Below are 18,185 nucleotides of genomic sequence, written 5' to 3'. Positions count from 1 at the left end.
TATTTTTTATTTTCAATTGTGACTTTTGAAATTTTACCGCCCTTCACGTGGTATCAGTTTCCTTTGTTCTTATTGATTTTACAGATGTCTGTAATCATTTTACTATAATTCATTGAGCCTTCTCTGTTTAAATGCATACCATCCTTTCCCAGGCATTTGTCACTTAAAAATTGGTTAGGATCAACAAATATTGTGCTGGATTTGGTGCACTGTTCCCTGATACCGCTGTTTATTTTGTTTATGTAAGAACTACTTACTGACCTTCTGTGCAGAATTCCAGAGTCTTAAGTTTTGTGTACAATGCTTTGGCTGAGCGAATAATGTTTCTGATCTCACTTTAAATATCTTCCTCATTACTGTTTCGTACTGAGTTCATCCCAGAATGAATAAAAACACCTATGAAATTGGTCTTTATAGTGTTTCCTTTTTTAGTTGTGGACTGTTATGCACGAGATTTTTAAAATGTTTGTTGAGCTGATGAGGTCGGGTACCAGGGCAGACAGCGATTTCATAGTTTGGTGAAACTACATATTTTATTTTAAAATTGCCAATAAGAGGTAATTCATTTTTGTTTATCTGATTTTGTGAATCAATTTCATGTTTCTTCCTTTTATTATATGTGGCTGTTTTCCAACTATAGTTACTTATAGGTTTTTACACTCTGCATCTTTTTCAGTCCTATTTTGCCCATGAGAATTTTTTGCGTTTGTTTTCGCACTGGGTGCAGTATTCATAGTTTGCACATGAGAATTTTCAGTTTTTTTTGTGTGTGGCACTGGGTTCCCACAAACACAGTGTGCTGATTCACTTAGTAACTTGGCGTTTGTTTCCTTAAGAGATTTAATTTCACTTCCGAATGATTCAGTATAATTTTGCAGCAATTTGAGCATTTTGTCCTTTGATTTGATTGTGCTATAGCAGCTTCCAAACATGAAAAAAAGCACACAATTGTGATAGTGCTTTTCAGCCCTCCAACTCCTTATGAGTGTCCTTTATTTGCATGTACATGCAGACAAATCAGCTGATAATGCCAAAACATTATTTCAGTTGACAGCAGGACTATGATGACAGGATGTAGTCAGAAATAAGTAATACTGTGTACGCTGACCAGCACAAAAGAATGCAACACTTCAGTTTTGTAAAAACTTCTATTTAAATTTTTTGTTTTAAATTCCAGTCACTTTTATATCGCTAATCTACTATTTTATCATAAAATATTGTCATGTGGTCCAATCTACGTGACTAACAATGAAAAAAAGATAATTATGATTGAATTAAATTGGAGATGTGGAAGTAACACAAATGGATTCACATTTAAAACAAAGTTTAAGCAAGCTCATAACAGTAGTGTACCTCTCATTTGGTTTTCTACATTTCATTCCACAGATCTCTCTTCAAACCTTCAAAAATACATATTATTGCCCCTTGCACCTATCACGGCATCTAACATTTTCAGTCGTACTCCTCATTACTGCTGCAGTGTCCTCTTGAGAAATCATATACCATTCTTTCAAGAGGGCCTACCATAGGCCCTCTCAATAGTGCTAACTGGACCTTCTCCCCAGCTGCATTGATACATGCTCACTAGAATTCAGATAAGGGCTTTGGGCAGGCCAAGTCATAGCATAAATCTCTTTTTCATCCAAGAACTGTTGTACTATTCTTGTAACATGTGGGTATGCATTGTCATGTATTTGTGTAAAACCATCATCATTAAATGGAGTGAAAGGCACCATGTGCTTCAAAAGGGTCTCTTCCCCATGCCTATGTGCTTTAAGGTCCCCATGCTCCACAAAGATGAGATCCGTACAAGCAGTCATAATGATTCCTCCCTACACCATCAGAGAACCACCCTGAAAAGGTGTCCTGGGTGAGAATGTTCAAAGGAGAACCCCATACTCTCTCTTTACTGCCAGGTAATTGCAGGTCAAATTGCGACCCATCAGTGACCAATACTTGCCCCAGTTGTCCCTTGCAAAACATAGTCGAGTTGTGTGATGAGTCTGGTGAGTTCTGGGTCTGTAGCAGGTCTTCTGGATTGAAGATTGGCTTCTTCCTGTCTTGTTTAGACAGTTCTCTTACTAAAATTGACCTCTTTACCTTGGCGGAGTCAATTTCATGCTTCAATAGCAGTGGTGTGACAGTGGCAGAGAAATTGAAATTCCAAGAAGTGGTCACCTCTTGCTATTACTATTACAACATTGTTCACCGGCCATGGCCGCCTGGATTGCATCCCATCTTAGCAATTACATATTAAAACCACTACTAAAACTAAGAAAACAGACAAGAAGCATTACACAACAGTTGGTGTTATAAGCATTAGTTATAAACAACACTTTACAGCTCTTAAATGTTTCCAGTTTGTGGCTTCACATGTGATGGTAACATGCTGACCAGTCTACAATTCCACTTGTAGAGGAAAATTTATTTACAGAATATAGTGGTTGTTGCTTGGGCACATGCGTCAGTCTAGCTCTGAACATCCTCTGTGGCAATGTTCGAACATCCAGTGGTAGGCAGTTGAATGTCATCATGGCTGCTGTGGAAAAACCGTCCCGTGTCTTACTTAGGCGGCAGCTTGGAAAATCAATGTCGGCTTTGTAATACACGAAACCGATCCAAGTATTACAACTGTGACTTTATTCATAAGCCTCTGAACAGTAACAGAAATAACCCTGTTGGGAATCCATGCAATATGATATACAGAACAAATGGTGTGAATGGTAAAACTCGAACACAGAGAGCATCAGTCGGTGCTAACAGACAGTGTGGCGGAGACTACGACTCTTTCACGCCTGTAGTAGGCGGCCTCCAATGGCCAGCCCATCCTGATACAGTTGGTGGCACAAACACACACACACACACACACACACACACACACACACACACACACACACACGTGTGGCAACACCACACTCGGCACACTCATATGCAGTTGTAGCAAGATACAGCATACCTCTCCCTCATGCGAAATGGGCACCCAGGCAACGGAGGAGACAGCAGCAGCCCGACGAGAGAGGCATCCATCAGCTCCAGATTGGCGGCAGCCATTGCGGACAGAGGGGGCGGAACAATGTGCCAGGCAGTCACTGGAGCATTGGGTCGGAATGTGCAGGGATGTGGGCACGCCCGACGGTGGTGGTCCTGCGTGACACCTTATGACAGCACCGGAGAGTAGGATGCAGACAGGTCCCAGTGCGGTAAAGGTGGGGCTGAACCCACTGATGACAGTGGCTGAGGCGATGATAGCAAGGGGGTCAGTGGAGATGGCCTGACTGGAACAGCAGGCCATCGCATCGGACCCAAGTCCGGAGATGGACTTGGAACCCAGTGACAGGAAGCTGGAACCCCGCGACAGGAAGATGGAACCCCAGGGTGCCACACACAGAGAAGGCAGCCAATGGGATGGGTTCACCTCCACAGCAATGATTACAGTCTCAAGGCAGAGGGCAATGGGGCAGGTTGTGGTGATGGGGCCACACCTGCAAACCAGTAGCTTCCAGTGACGAAGAGGGTACAACTGATCAAAGTGATGTGCCACCAGCCCATCGGCTGTACAGATGTCACAAAGATGGCACCCCCAGCAGTGGACAACAGTGGCCAGTATCCACTTGGGCTGGTAACCAAACCTTCACGCCCACACCAGTGATCCCAATGTGATATGGCCAGACGAACCCAACTGCGGCAGGTGTGGTGCAGGCTGAAGGAGATGGAGGAGCATCCACGATTGCCAATCGAAAAGCAACTCGCCAGCCTCCACTCTCCCATAGGCATGAAGCGATAGGTGCTCAGAAAATGGAGTTGGGTATCATCCTGTAAAGAATCCACAACAAACTTTTTCATTTGGGACTTGAATGTATGCATTAGTTGTTCTGCCTCGCCATTTGAGAGTGGAATGATGGAGCCATAACATGGCTAATGGCGTGATAGGAGCAAAACAATTGAAAGATGTGAGGAATGAACTGGAGCACATTATCAGGAGCTAAGGTACAAGGCAACCAAAAAGTAGAAAAAACCTTTAAAAGTGTGTGTGAATTGTGACCTCAGCTGATGTCTAAACACACTGGAGAATGTAAGGAAACAGGGAAAATGCATCCAGAACCAAGAGCCAATAGGAATTAAAGAAGGGACCAGCAAAGTCCACATGAATACATTCCCATGGCTGGCAGAGAGCAGGTCAGGGGGACAGGGATGCCCTGGAAGCTGTCTGTTGATGGGCACGCTGCTCACAAGCCACAACAAAACAGACAATTTCGCCATCAATCCGTGGCCAAAAAACATGTCTCCTAGGTAACAGTTTAGTGTTCGAAGCTTCGCCATTGGCCCTGGTGGAGGATGTGTAGAACCGTGTGCTATAAGGCAGCGGGAATGACTACTCTTGGAGGGAAGTCTTCCATGGAAAACAATGTCTAAAACAGAGAGGTGATATCATAAGAAAAAACAGTTGCTCAGGGAGTCCGAAGCCTGACCCGGCAATTTATCTGGCCAGCCCTGTTGACAAACAGAACCACATGGTGGAGAACCGTGTAGGCAGCATTGGTAGCTGCTATGCACGTGCTCATAATTGGGAAACCTTCAACCTTGGCCTGTGTTTAAATATCAAGCTGGAAGCAAAGCATTTCTTCACAATCAAATCCAGAAATGTGGGACAAGGTGTCTGCATTGACACGTTTTGACATAGGTTGAAAATGGATTTCATAATTGTAATGAGACAAGAACAGTGCCCAGCATTGTTGGCGATGTGCTGCTGTGTCAGCAAGTTAGTGTGAGGATTAAATGAGGAAACCAAGGGTTTATGGTCAGTAATAAGGTGAAACTTGGAGCCACATAAAAAAATACGAAACTTCCAGAGAGTGTAGACTACAGCAAGAGCCTCTTTTTGCACCTGAAAGCAAGGCTGCTGCTGTGGAGTGAGAGATTTAGAGCCAAAAGCAGCAGGCCATTCATAGCTGTTGGCATATCGGTGCGCTAGGACCATGCCGTGGCTTTGCTGTGAGGCATCAGTCACCAAAACTGTGTGCTGGTCCAGAGAGAACATAGCTGAACAAGGGGCCAAGAGTAGTTTGGATTTCATTTGAAAATCAAATTAGCAATTTGGCTCCATTGAAAAGGTCCATTCTTGCGTAACAAGGTATGTGACGGGTAGGCCAATGTGGCTGCCCCTGGCAGGAATTTATGGTAGTAGGTTATCTGCCCTAGGAAAGCCTGAAGCTCCTTTATGAACGAGTGGTGAGGCATAGACGTAACAGTGGAGATGTGGTCTGGCGGGGGAAAACCCAATCCCACGAGACCTCAAACCCCAAATAAACAACAGAAGGTTGAAAAAAACTGAGATTTCGTAAGGTTGCACTGTAAGCCTGCAGACTGTAAGACAGAAAACGAAATGTGCAAATTTTTTAAGTGATCAGCTGTGGAGGAGCCCATGACAACAATATCATAGTCAGTTGCTCTAAAAATCCTTGAAAAATAGCGGTGGTGCTAGCCACTCCGAAAGGAGACCAAAGGAGTACTCAAATCCAGAATCGCTGATACTGTTTGCCCACAGTAACCTACAGATACACTTCAGACAGATCAATTTTAGAAAAGTACTCACCACCCAATATTTTTGCCAACAGTTCCTCCTCGTGTGGTAGAGGATACATATCCATGATTGACTGTGTGTTGACAGTCGTACTGAAGTTGCCACAGAGGTGAAGTTTCCCCAGTGGTTTCTGAACTAAAACCAGTGACGACGACCATTCACTAAGCATAACAGGTTACACCACCCCTAGAGATTGAAGTCTGTCTAATTCTGCTTTCACTTGATCTTTCAGGGCAACAGGAATAGAATAGGTGTGACAGAAATGGGGCTGAACTGTGGATGTGAGCAGAAAATTTGTAGCAAATACTATACCTTTCAAAAACAAAAAAGTCCAAAACCTCCTTGCATAGTGTTTCTAATTGAGAATTCAATAACATCACTGCAGCACCTGTGTCGACCTGTAGCCAGAGTACTTGTCAAAAAACACTTAACTCGGTAAATAACTGGGACAGTCACAAGTATTGGAGTCACACTGTTTATGCCCATGTCCATATCCTGAGCAGCCTTCGCCAAATGACACACAGAGGCGACGGGGCTTTTCTTCTGGCAAGCATTACAGTTAGCCCAGTGCTTACGGCATGCTGACTTTCCTGTTGACAAAACAAAAAGGACAAGATGGAAACAGAATGCTGATGGTGGTGCTATGGTGGTCGCGGCTGCTTGGGCCGGCCTTGATCCACTCGGCTCTGGGTCCATATGTTAACCATTGCTACTGCTGTTTCTTTTGCAAGCTATCTGTCATCATAGTGGGCACATCTTGTAACACTACTGCCCCATCATCCCATGCTTCAGTTTGGTCACCTGCTGCCTCAGAAACTTCAAGAGATTGTGCTATTTGCGAAACAACTGCCAATGGGGGGGGGGGGTTTCACAGAGTAAAGTCTTGTGGTGCACTTCGTTGTCCGTAGCTAAACAGATAATTGCAACACGCACAGGAGACTCTGCATAAGAGTGATTATGGGCATCAGCAATGATTTGGCACTTTCTGCTAAGCTCATGAAGTTTAGCTGCCCAGGTCCTGTATGACTAGTATGATTTCTTGTGGCATCGGTAGAATTCAACTCGCACCGCTATGACAGACTTTCATTTGTGATCGTAGCTGGACTATAAAGTGTACATGTGATCAGAAGTAAGAGCTGCTGGCTCTTGTAAAAGGGCAAGCCGACACAGTAATGGATACTTTTTATCTAGAAGAGGAAGAAGGCTCTGCACAAATTTGAGTCTGTCACATCGAAAGTGAAAAAATGCTTTGTGAGTCTTTTGTTGTAAGCTTCCCAATCATCGGCCAAATCATCATACAGAGGAAAAGTGGCTGGATGGACCATTGGAATGGTACCCTGTGTGTTAATGAAAGCTGACAAAACGGTCACTGCCGAAGTAAGCTGTTCAATCAGGGTCGGTAACATGGTGTCCATAACGACTAATTTGATGAAACTGCACTTAAAGACTGCACACGTGGAAACCGTTCCAAACTCGTCACCAGTTGTGTAATAACCAAGTAATACACAAAACTGATCCAAGTAACATAAATATGGCTTTATTCATAAGCCACTGAGTGATAGCAGAAATGAGCTAGTCAGGAATCCACACATTATGAGACATCTGGTGTGAACGGCAGAACTGGGCGAACACAGAAAGTGCCAGTCAGCACTGCCCCGTGCATATATATGCGCAAGCTGGCAGCAGATGGTTGATGAAGATTGGGCCATGTGCACACTTCCCACAGGTGCCTCCAGCAATCTGATACAATTTGCAGCCGATTCAACTACACATGCACGACAACACCACGCTCAGTTCACTGAAACTCACACGCACTAGTAGCAAGATATAGCAAAGAGAGTTGAAAACATACTGGCTAAATATTGTCATTATTCCCAACTGCTTGGAAATGGGTCTACAGTTGTCAAACTTCTTGCTGGAAGACATTATTCTTTCAGCCTTCTTTTGTAGGCTCAATATGTTTACTTCCAGTAGAGTGTCCCCACAGCAACAGTCCATATGTGAAGTGGCTGTGGAGCAGTGCCTAATATATTATGATTAAGTACTGACCTATTATCACACATTTGAGCTTCCTGATGAGGTAAATTACTCTTTAGAGCTTAGAATACACATGTGTAATGTGTTTGGTTCACATCAGCTTATTGTCAGTTGTCATTCCCAGGAGTCAGACACTATAAATATTTGCTGTGGGTCCACAGTCACCAAGGCTGCATAATATTTTCTGGCTTTTATCTTAATTTAATCCCATTTTGTTTGCTTTGAACCACGTTTTGGCTACTTCAAACAAAATATTAGCATCCATTAGTGCCTCACCTGAATTTCTACTCTTAGTCATTAATGTTGTATCATCTGCAAAGAACAGAATATGACCATCACATCTTAAGTCGTTGAAAAAATATTAAAAAGAGCAGAGGGCCAAGTACAGAGCCCTGCAGTATGCAGTGTTGAAACACCATTTCACGAAACATTGCTCTCTAGATACAAACAATCTGCCGTCTGTCTCTTAGGTAAGATGGTAGTGTCCCAAAAATGACACCCTTTATACCATAAAATTTTAATTTTTCCAACAGTATCATATTAGAGATGCAATCGGATGCCTTGTGTAGAGCACAAAGAATTAAAACCATGCAGTTCTTGTTATTACATCAAGCATTGCAGTAAATATAGAGTTCGTTCTTCTAAATCCATGATTGTTATCCAGGAAGAGATTGTCGTCTTTGAAATAACATAATAGTTGGTTCTTCGCTATAGTTTCAATCATGTTTGCTACTATAGGTATTATAGAAATTGTTCTATAGCTGGATGGACTGTTAGGATCACCTTTTATATACACTGGTATTGTCTTTGCCAATTTATGAAGTCTGGAAAAATACCAACATCAAGCCTTTGGTTAATGACAGCAGTCAAAGGTTCAACAATATCAGATACAGTATCCTTCAGAATAGCACATGACATACCATGTATATGTATGTCAACAGAGTATTTAAAACCTTTCACAATTTTCAATGTGTTCTCTGCAAGCACTTTATTCCGCCTGGTCAAGGTGCAACAATCACTAATGCTTATATTGCTTGTAATATCAATATCTGAATCTGGTACTTCGACTACATTATTCCCAATAGTTGCAGATGCTATTTTTCTTGGACCTGATCCTGATTTCGTTGCATAGCCTTCAGATTCCCTGTACCTTCTTACGCTTCTGGACATATAGGAAGGTGTAGATCTGAACATTTTTGCAGCATGTTGTGATCATCTCCCACCAAAGCAACAGTTTTTACAGTATCTTCAGGTTTAATGGCACATTTACCCTAGAAAGTTGATTACTATAACCACGAAAAGATCCTACAGACATGAGTGTTTGAAGGGGGACCAATACATGTTACAATAATAAGTGCTACAGGAGCAGGGAACCATTATTGTACGCAGAAAAAAAAAATTGTTTAAACCACTATTGGTCAATACAGTTATGTAGCCATTTTCATGTGGATAAATCCATGTACATATATGTTATATGTTACCCAAACAACTACCCACAGTATCTAATTGTATACAGTATATTACAATCAGTAAACATAATCAGTAAACGTGTAAGCCTGAGTCATAAAAGACTGGACTCTGTACATATCTTCACTCATGCTGATGAAAAAAACAGTTATTGCCAGAGCTGAAGTATAAAGACTTACGTGGGTATGACGAAATATCAGTTACGCTCAAGATCATCTGTTCATTTTCATTTTACACTACTGATGTACTCTGTTCCTTGTTTCATGTTTTTCTGGAGTGGTTAGTTTTCAGACTGCTGTATGTGTGGCTAAGACCTTCCATCGGATAGACTGGTCACCTAGTGCAAGTCTTTTTAGTTGATGCCAGTTTGGCGACTTGACCAGACTGATAAAAGTAGTCATTAGTACACCCACTGTTTAAAATTGTAGAAACAAATAAGGCAGACAATTACAGCCAATTTCATTGGTACTAGTGTTTTTGGAGGTTTTTGAGATGTCTTCGTAAGAGACTAGTAGCCCGACTCAGTACATGTATTTTGCCATCATATTGGGAATTTGTCTTCAGAAGAGGTACATTAACAGAGATGGCAATTCATTCTTTTGCGGGTGAAGTAGTTTTGGAGCAAAATGATAACTTGAGTTCAATAGATATCATAACAACATTTGAGTGTGTGAACCAAGCAAGTTATACTTTATCACAAAGTGAAACATTGCAGAATTAGTGGGAACGCTCATCAGTGATACCTTTTGTATCTAGCGATTTGCAGTAGGGTTTTGGAACATATACTGTATTCGAAAATTATGAAGAACCTCGAAGAAAACGATTTATTGGCACATATTCAGCACGGATTCAGAAAATATAGTTCTTGCAAAACACAAGAAGCTCTTTATACTCATGAAGTATTGAGTGCTATCGACAGGGGATGTCAAATTGATTCCATATTTTTAGATTTCCAGAAGGCTTTTGACATCATTCCTCACAAGTGTCTAACCAAACTGCATGCCTATGGAATATTGCCTCAGTTGTGCAACTAGATTTGTGATTTCCTGTCAGAAAGGTCACAGTTTGTAGTAATAAATGGAAAGTCATCAAGTAAAACAGAAGTAATATCTGGCATTCCCCAAGGAAGTGTTATAGGCCCTCTATTGTTCCTTATCTATATTAACAACATAGGAGACAATCTGAGTAGCCCTCTTAGATTGTTTGCAGATGATGCTGTCATTTACCATCTTGTAAAGTCATCAGATGATCAAAGCGAATTGCAAAATGATTTGTATAAGATATCTGTATGGTGCAAAAAGTGGCAGTTGACCCTGAATAAAGAAAAGTGTGGAGTTATTCACATGAGTACTAATTTAAAAAAAAAAATCTGCTAAATTTCGATTATGCGATAAGTCACACAAATCTGAAGGCTGTGAATTCAACTAAATACTTAGGGATTCCAATTACCAATAACCTAAATTGGAATGATTTCATAGATAATGTTGTCGGTAGAGCAAACCAAAGACTGCAGTTCATTGGCAGAGCACTTAGAAGGTGCAATAAGTCTACTAAAGAGACTGCTTGCACCATGCTTGTCCGCACTATTCTGGAATATTGCTTTGCGGTTTGGGATCCGCATCAGGTGGGAATGACAGAGGACATCGAAAAGGTACAAAGAAGGGCAGCTCATTTTGTATTATCATGAAATAGCGGAGATAGTGCCGCAGACATGATACGTGAATTGGAGTGGCAGTCATTAAAACAAAGACGTTTTTTGTTGCGATGGGACCTTCTCGTGAAATTTCAATTACCAGTTTTCTCCTCCGATTGTAAAAACATTCTGTTGGCACCCACCTACATAGGGAGAAATGATCATCATAATAAAATAAAAGAAATCAGGGCTCGGTTTTCCCACGTGCCGTTAGAGAGTGGAACAGTAGAGAGACAGCTTGAAGGTGGTTCATTGAACCCTCTGCCAAAATCTTTATTGTGAATTGCTGAGTAATTGTGTAGATGTATAGATGTGGCAAATTGGGATCAGAAAGTTATCAACTGTCACCAACAGGGAATAAATTTTTGTATGTGAATGGCTACTGTGAGATTTTAATGGGGGGGGGGGGGGGGGGGGATGCCACAGAGCTATGCTTTAAGCCCAATTTATATATATATATATATATATATATATATATATATATATATATAATAGAGGGAAACATTCCACGTGGGAAAAATATATCTAAAAAGAAAGATGATGAAACTTACCAAACAAAAGCGCTGGCAGGTCGATAGACACACAAACAAACACAAACATACACACAAAATTCTAGCTTTCGCAACCAATGGTTGCCTCGTCAGGAAAGAGGGAAGGAGAAGGAAAGACAAAAGGATATGGGTTTTAAGGGAGAGGGTAAGGAGTCATTCCAATCCCGGGAGCGGAAAGACTTACCTTAGGGGGAAAAAAGGGAAAAAAGGACAGGTATACACTCGCACACACACACATATCCATCCACACATACACAGACACAAGCAGACATTTGTATTACAAAGTCACTATAACAAAATATTTTAAGTTACAAGGACTGAATATAAATAAAATATTTATTTGGAAGTTTCATATTTAGAATTCTGTGTAAAAGCTGATTGATGCTATCTATTATTAGAATAATCCCCACTGTCATTTACACTGCAAAAAGAAAAAAAAACAGCCTTGTATACTTTTTATGTTGTCACTCTCTTATGTTCTACAGTATTTTAACCTGTAATAACTCGGTGTATTCAAAAAAATATTCATAGCCCAGGAATGGGCCAATATAACAAACTGCAATGTTAGTTAAACGAACTTGATTGGAACAAATGATGTCATCTTTTGCCTTGGTATTTTGGCTGACCACCAGCAGCCATCTTCAGCTGAAATTGGCAGCTGAACAGTACTAGTACTCTTTGCTGTTTGAAGGATTTGGGAACATCTGCAGTCTGTGTTCCAAGAAAATGGGCATTCCTCTCATTAGATTTGCACAACTTTAGTGAGGAATAAATGTGACCATTAACAACATTAATAGGATAAGGAGCTGTTTAAATCCTGCATATTCCTCCCACTTAGTGGCAATATTTTATCTTCATTATGCAGAATTTTAAAAACTGTTCTCCAGAAACACTATTAAATTTGTACTAAGACAAACTGCTGTGGTCTTACCAGTTTTGAGTGTAGAATTAACTATGTTCTTTAGGAGTGTTTTGCACATGCATTATACATTAGTCACTTGCTCAAGAGTTGCTTGAACTAAAGAAAGAAGTATAGCAGTAGTTCTGTTATGAGTTCTAATAAATTGCTGCACTTCTAAAGTACCTCTCCACTGTCATTAGTGGAAGTAAATTCTCAAATTTGGCATGTTTTCATGTTTGCTGTCTGTCATTAGTGGAAGTAAATTCTCAAATTTGGCATGTTTTCTTGTTTGCTGTGTCATTGCAACTGACTGCATTGTTTATCATAAAATTGGTTTGTCTATATTAAAGCAGCATGTGGCACAATGTTTTACGTAATATTCTTTTTTACAGGTACAGCCAAACCAACGTCCACAAGTTGAGGAGACACAGAATAGCTTAGCTGGTGCATTGGCTCGAGCTTTAGCAGAAAGGGCTCGTGTAATTCATTCAGAAAGTAGTGGATCAAGCGGAGATGATGATGACGATGATGATGATGGGGACGATGAATGGGAAGACTGAAAAACCTGATAACGCCTGTTTCTTTATTCAAAAGTTGTTTTCTATTTATGAGCTTACAAGTGCTAAATTACAAACATGAATGTCGTTGCTTAAAGCCCACCCTCCCACTAATTGTTAATCTTCGCAATGAACTGTTAAATATATTATGAAGAGGAATTATGCTCAGAAATTGCTGATTCATGTAGTGTATCATAAATTTGGAATGGTTGAGTACATAAGTTTTCTGCAGTCAGGTTCCTTGGGTTGTGCCTTAAGTTCGCTCTGAACTGGAAATTCATTGGTTAATGCCTGTTTCTTTTCATGAAATGAGAAAAATTCCATTGCCCTTGTGTGTAAGTACTGAAACAGCTAGTTAGCTGTTACAAAGTAAAGTGGGAGAGTAACAGAACTTCAGTAGAAAAAGTACTAATGTTAGGCATCATATTGTTTTCCCTTTTTGTTGTTGAGGAAAAGATTAGAGAAGCACATCCCTTTTTGTGTGTGGAAATTTTTGTTTGTCAGGCATTGATGATATTTTAATGACCATTGCAATGTTCAATGTGGAATGGGATGTGCTGTGCATTGCTGTGATTAAAAGACATGTCAAAAATGTTAGTTACTGTTGCTGTTTGTTTTCAGGGTTTACATGTATCTTCGCATTCTAAAAGTTTTAGTTTTAGTCTCACTAGTAACTTTAAATTTAATCATTCTAATTAAAAAAAATTGAACAGGTAAAATGTATAGATATGGTGTCCAAAAGAAATTGTTTCCTACACTACAGAAATTTATTGAAATTAAGGAATTTCTTTACATTGGTTATGAGAGATATTACCACTAATGTTTATTTAAGTGCTTTTTTTGTGAAGTGTGAATGTATAATTCCTGAATTGCGGGTTTTGTCACATGGCAGTCATAAACACCAAATAAATATAGTTATAGTGCAGAGCAACAGTATATCTCCTGTGTGTTAAATGCTATTTTTTAATGTGTTATATATCTCATTGATTCATAAGTGTGTGTGTGTGTGTGTGTGTGTGTGTGTGTGTGTGTGTGTGTGTGAGAGAGAGAGAGAGAGAGAGAGAGAGAGAGAGAGAGAGAGAGAGAGAGAGGAGGAGAAGAAGAAGAAGGAAAAAGAGTGAGTGAGTTTCTGAGTGGGAGGAAGGAGGAGCTGGAGATATACGATTGTCACTAATGGGCATTGGTAATTATAAAAATTTGAGAATCCAATGAGTTAGAATTTTATTCACATTCAAAAAACTTGTTGGTGGTAGTTAACATTCATGAAACCCATAGAATACATTTTAATCTCTCTCTCTCTCTCTCTCTCTCTCTCTCTCTCTCTCTCTCTCTCTCTCTCATCCATCCATCCATCCATCCATCTTATTCTTCTTGTACCTGTTGTGACAGTAGTATGTACATTGGTATAATCTTTTTTGTTTTCAATGTAAATATGGAGCTGAATTCGTCAATGTATGTAAGTAATAAATGTTTCCCATCTACCACATGTTTAAGTTCTTAAAACCAAGAAATCTAAGCAACAACATAATTTTTGTTCTGCTGATTAGATTAGAAATACTCTGTTTTTTACATTGATGGTGAGGAGAGTCACCATGATGTGGAACATGTGAGAAAAACAAGAATACAAAGTTCAAGTTTCTCTATCACTTAAAGCTTGTGTACAATCTATCACACATTTATCATGTGGGAAAAAGTGATTTAACTGTTGTTTCCCTTGATTTTGTCTGCAAACATAAAAAATTGTTTGTACTGTAAACTGTTAAATGTGATTAAGAAAATTGTTACCGTTATGACAATTTAGACATAGCACACCGAGAAATACACTTCAGAATTTTTATTGTAATGTGGCAGTATGTTCAAAAGGTTTAAGTGAAAAATTTGCATAAATACAAAACCAAGACTAGGAAAACTATGGTAACATTTTCAAGCTGAAGGCCTTGAGTGACATTAGTTGACATTGAAATAAAATCCACTTACTTTCTTTCCAAGACATCACGTTATATTTTAATGAGCTTCAAGATTTTTCTATTGCTTTCTATCAGCATATCTAGTTTACAGTGTGTGAGTGTATTTATTTTTTTGCTTCATATATCAAATTGTTAGATTTCCTCCATCAGAACAGAATGTTAATGTGTTGGTAACACTAATTGTACATATTATTGTGAAACAGATGTCTGTGATAGTATGTGTATTAAATGTGCATATATGTTGTTATATACTCTGGTTGTCACATGACCACTAATCATTTAATTTCTTTATTCCTTGCTGTTTTGGTACATTTGTGCCCTTACATAAAGTTTATGTTAATACCCATATTGAAGGACTAAGGAAACTTCATCTGTTGATGCAGGTTGGGCTGAGGTATATATATATGGAGATAATTTTGATTCTTGTCAGTTTCCAGCTTAATGACTATTCTATGAGGTTTCAGGCTTGCAGCCAAATGAAATTGACATTTTGCCACGATGTACATGATGTAAAAACTCACCTGAAGATGGCTGAATGGTTGTCAGCCAAAATATTGTGGCAAGATGTTGATGTCATCAAGTGTGAAACCTCATTTAATATGCAATTAATTATTTACAAAGGACTGAATATTTTTGTAAGTTAAATTTCATTATTTAACTTTGGTGTCTCATATTGCTGTTTTATAAGTGATGTCAGATGTTCATAAAACTCTGTTTCTTCCCTTGCATTTCACAGATTAATATTTCAGTTATAAAAATACTTTTAATCAGTCATAAGGCTGCTTCAAATCATGAAATCTGTTATTGAAGCAGGAAGTCATATGTTGTGATTCAAAAAGTAAGCTTTTAGTAAAACAAAAAACTTTTATTGGCAAATTACATAATGTAGCAATTGGTGAATTTTTTAAAACTCTGTGTTATTGAAATCTGAAATGTTTATTATTATTTGTGAATGGAATTTTATTTCCTGTCCTGTACAGATGAAGCAGCAGTTCAGCTGTGAAAGTCATCATGTGTAAAGTAGAAATTATTAGTCAGAGTTGCAACAAGAGAAGACAAAGCCTGCTGTCATAGACTTTTTAATACTTTTCTAAGATCCTTGTGTTGATTGTTGTTAAAAGCAGTTAATTCGCTAATAAACACAGATCTCTTCAAACAAGACACATTCTCTTATGCAAAGTAACCATGAAAGTTTTAACTACTGCCATGTTACAAAATAGTTAATTTTTAATAACTATTTTAAATCTTTGGTAAGTTTACAGAGAAGTATCATAAAAGACTGATTCCATTATTTATTACACTGTTTAAGACTTGTAGAACACTTAGAGCAACTAATGCCTAAATTACTTCATAGCTATAGTGCATCTCTCTCCTCAGCAACGAATGGGATCTACACCTCATATTTGATACTTAATCGAAGAATCTTCTACAATATGCACACGAGCTGGTTGTCTTTGTAATATTCGTTCGACCACCTCATGAGATGGTGGTGATGGAAAAATGCTTGCACCTAGCAATAAGTAAACTTTTTGTTAATATTAAACAGTGATTACAGAATTGATCTATTTTCTAATAAGTAGTTTTATGTGGAATTTAAGTGGTCTTTTTCTGTATTTATTTATTATTATTATTATTATTATTATATTTTTCTCTGAAAACATGCAGTGCAGTTCGTATTTCATGTCAGATACGATCGCAGTACCTACTTACATGTTTACACAAAACAGAAAATTTTATAATAAAATCATGACTACTTTGCTGAAGGAAATGATTACATGGTTCTTGCTACATATTGTCTGTAATCATGTAAGGAATTTTCAGTGGAATAAGAAAGATAACTAAATTAACCAGTGACAATTTTGTTGATACTTTTGTGGCAGCGTATTGATAATCAACAAAGTGTGAAGTTGATGGGTTTGTAGAAAAGAAGACATTTTCTGAAAGTGAAGGATGATGTCAGTGACTTCCATTTCTCATTGTTTCAGTGATGATTCTAAAGAATTGTTCATGGCAAAAACAAAATTTCCTGTTGAAGCAGAACAGTGTGTAATATCTACTGCTCCTACATTTGTTTAAAAATGTTTATCATGTCTTACATAAAATTAGTTTGCATCATTGTGTGTGTGTGTGTGTGTGTGTGTGTGTGTGTGTGTGTGAAAAGGAGGGAGGGGGTGTTAAAAGTTGTCAGTTAGAAGAGAAATTGGTGATCATAAATGAGATACAAGAAATTAAATTTAAGTTTTGCAAACTGGTGTTGCTAATGTGTTTCTGTTTAATTTCCTGTCCTATGTTTTGTTTAATAATTGTATTCTATGTACTACATGTGACATGAGTTAGTGCAATAATCTGGAACATAAAAAGACAGTAAGTACAGTGGGACCTACCTAACTTTTATAAGCATCGACACTATTTTAAAATGGTGATCTATTCAGGTCTTTAAAAAGTTATAATTTTAATTTTTAGAGCATATAAAGAATTGTGCACACAAGCTTATATTTTACAGAAAACACGCAAGCCATTATATTATTGTACTATTCTTGTGTTGATTTTTCTGTACAATGATAGGTCTTAAAATGAGCAATATTTGGTTTCGAGTTTGTAAGTTTCTCTGTGACTGATTGAGAATTGAAGCAGGTGCCCCTAATAAATTTCATGGAAGTCCACATTTATGTAAAAAAGTTAAACAAACAACATGTGATAATTTGTACAAATGAAGTAGTGTTATACACTTACAAGTACATCTAGACATGACTAAATTACTTCAAATACTTTTGAGTGTATAAAAATTGGAAGTTAATATGCATTGATTTTGTATTATTATAAGTACTTTAATGATAATTTTTTTCTTATTTAGAAGTTTTTGCAAATTACTTTTCGAAGTTTCATTTTATTTTTTGTGTGATTGCGTGATAATCTAAAATAATGATGTTAAATTTTTACTTGTTCAGTTTTATTGTGTGAAATGTTTACAGCTCTGTATACTCAATGTGAAGTAATTGTGTTTGAATTATTGGTTTGCTATACTTTGTTCATGATAAATTTCTTACTAATTTATTAATTATTTCTGTACTCTAAAATTTAATTATGAGAGCTAATTAAATTTTTGTTGTTAATTGTTTAAAACTGAAGTTGGTTACTGTTATTATAACATTATGGTCATTTACCATATCTAGCTGAGCAAGCCTTATAGTTAAGGAAAGTGATGCAGCACTACCAATATATGCTGAGCAAGGCGGCACAGTGGTAAGAGACTGGTTTGACATTCATGAGAAGCAGAGTTCATAAACTCCTCCGACTATCCTGATATAGGTTTTCTGTGGTGTCCCTAAAGACTTACGCGGATAATGGAATTGTTCCTTTGCAAAGGGCATGGATGATGTCCTCCTCTGTGGCCCAAGCCAAGCTCGGGACATGTCTCTGAAGGTCCAACC

General features: G+C 38.4%; 1 protein-coding gene across 1 annotated transcript in view; it reads left to right on the top strand.

The window, feature by feature from the left end:
* LOC126470488 (neural Wiskott-Aldrich syndrome protein-like) overlaps positions 1-15,913 on the top strand; it is a 102,065-nt gene extending 86,152 nt beyond the window's left edge. The window contains exon 10 of the mRNA XM_050098358.1: positions 12,623-15,913. Within this exon, the coding sequence (XP_049954315.1) occupies positions 12,623-12,790 (168 nt within the window). The 3' untranslated portion in view covers positions 12,791-15,913. The remainder of the gene's footprint in view (positions 1-12,622) is intronic.
* Positions 15,914-18,185: the final 2,272 nt, after the last annotated feature.

This window comes from Schistocerca serialis, chromosome 3, assembly GCF_023864345.2.
Source record: "Schistocerca serialis cubense isolate TAMUIC-IGC-003099 chromosome 3, iqSchSeri2.2, whole genome shotgun sequence".
NCBI classification, from domain to species: Eukaryota; Metazoa; Arthropoda; class Insecta; order Orthoptera; family Acrididae; genus Schistocerca; species Schistocerca serialis.
Note: the sequence above shows the minus strand (reverse complement) of the source record. Positions and strands in the feature narration are given on the sequence as shown.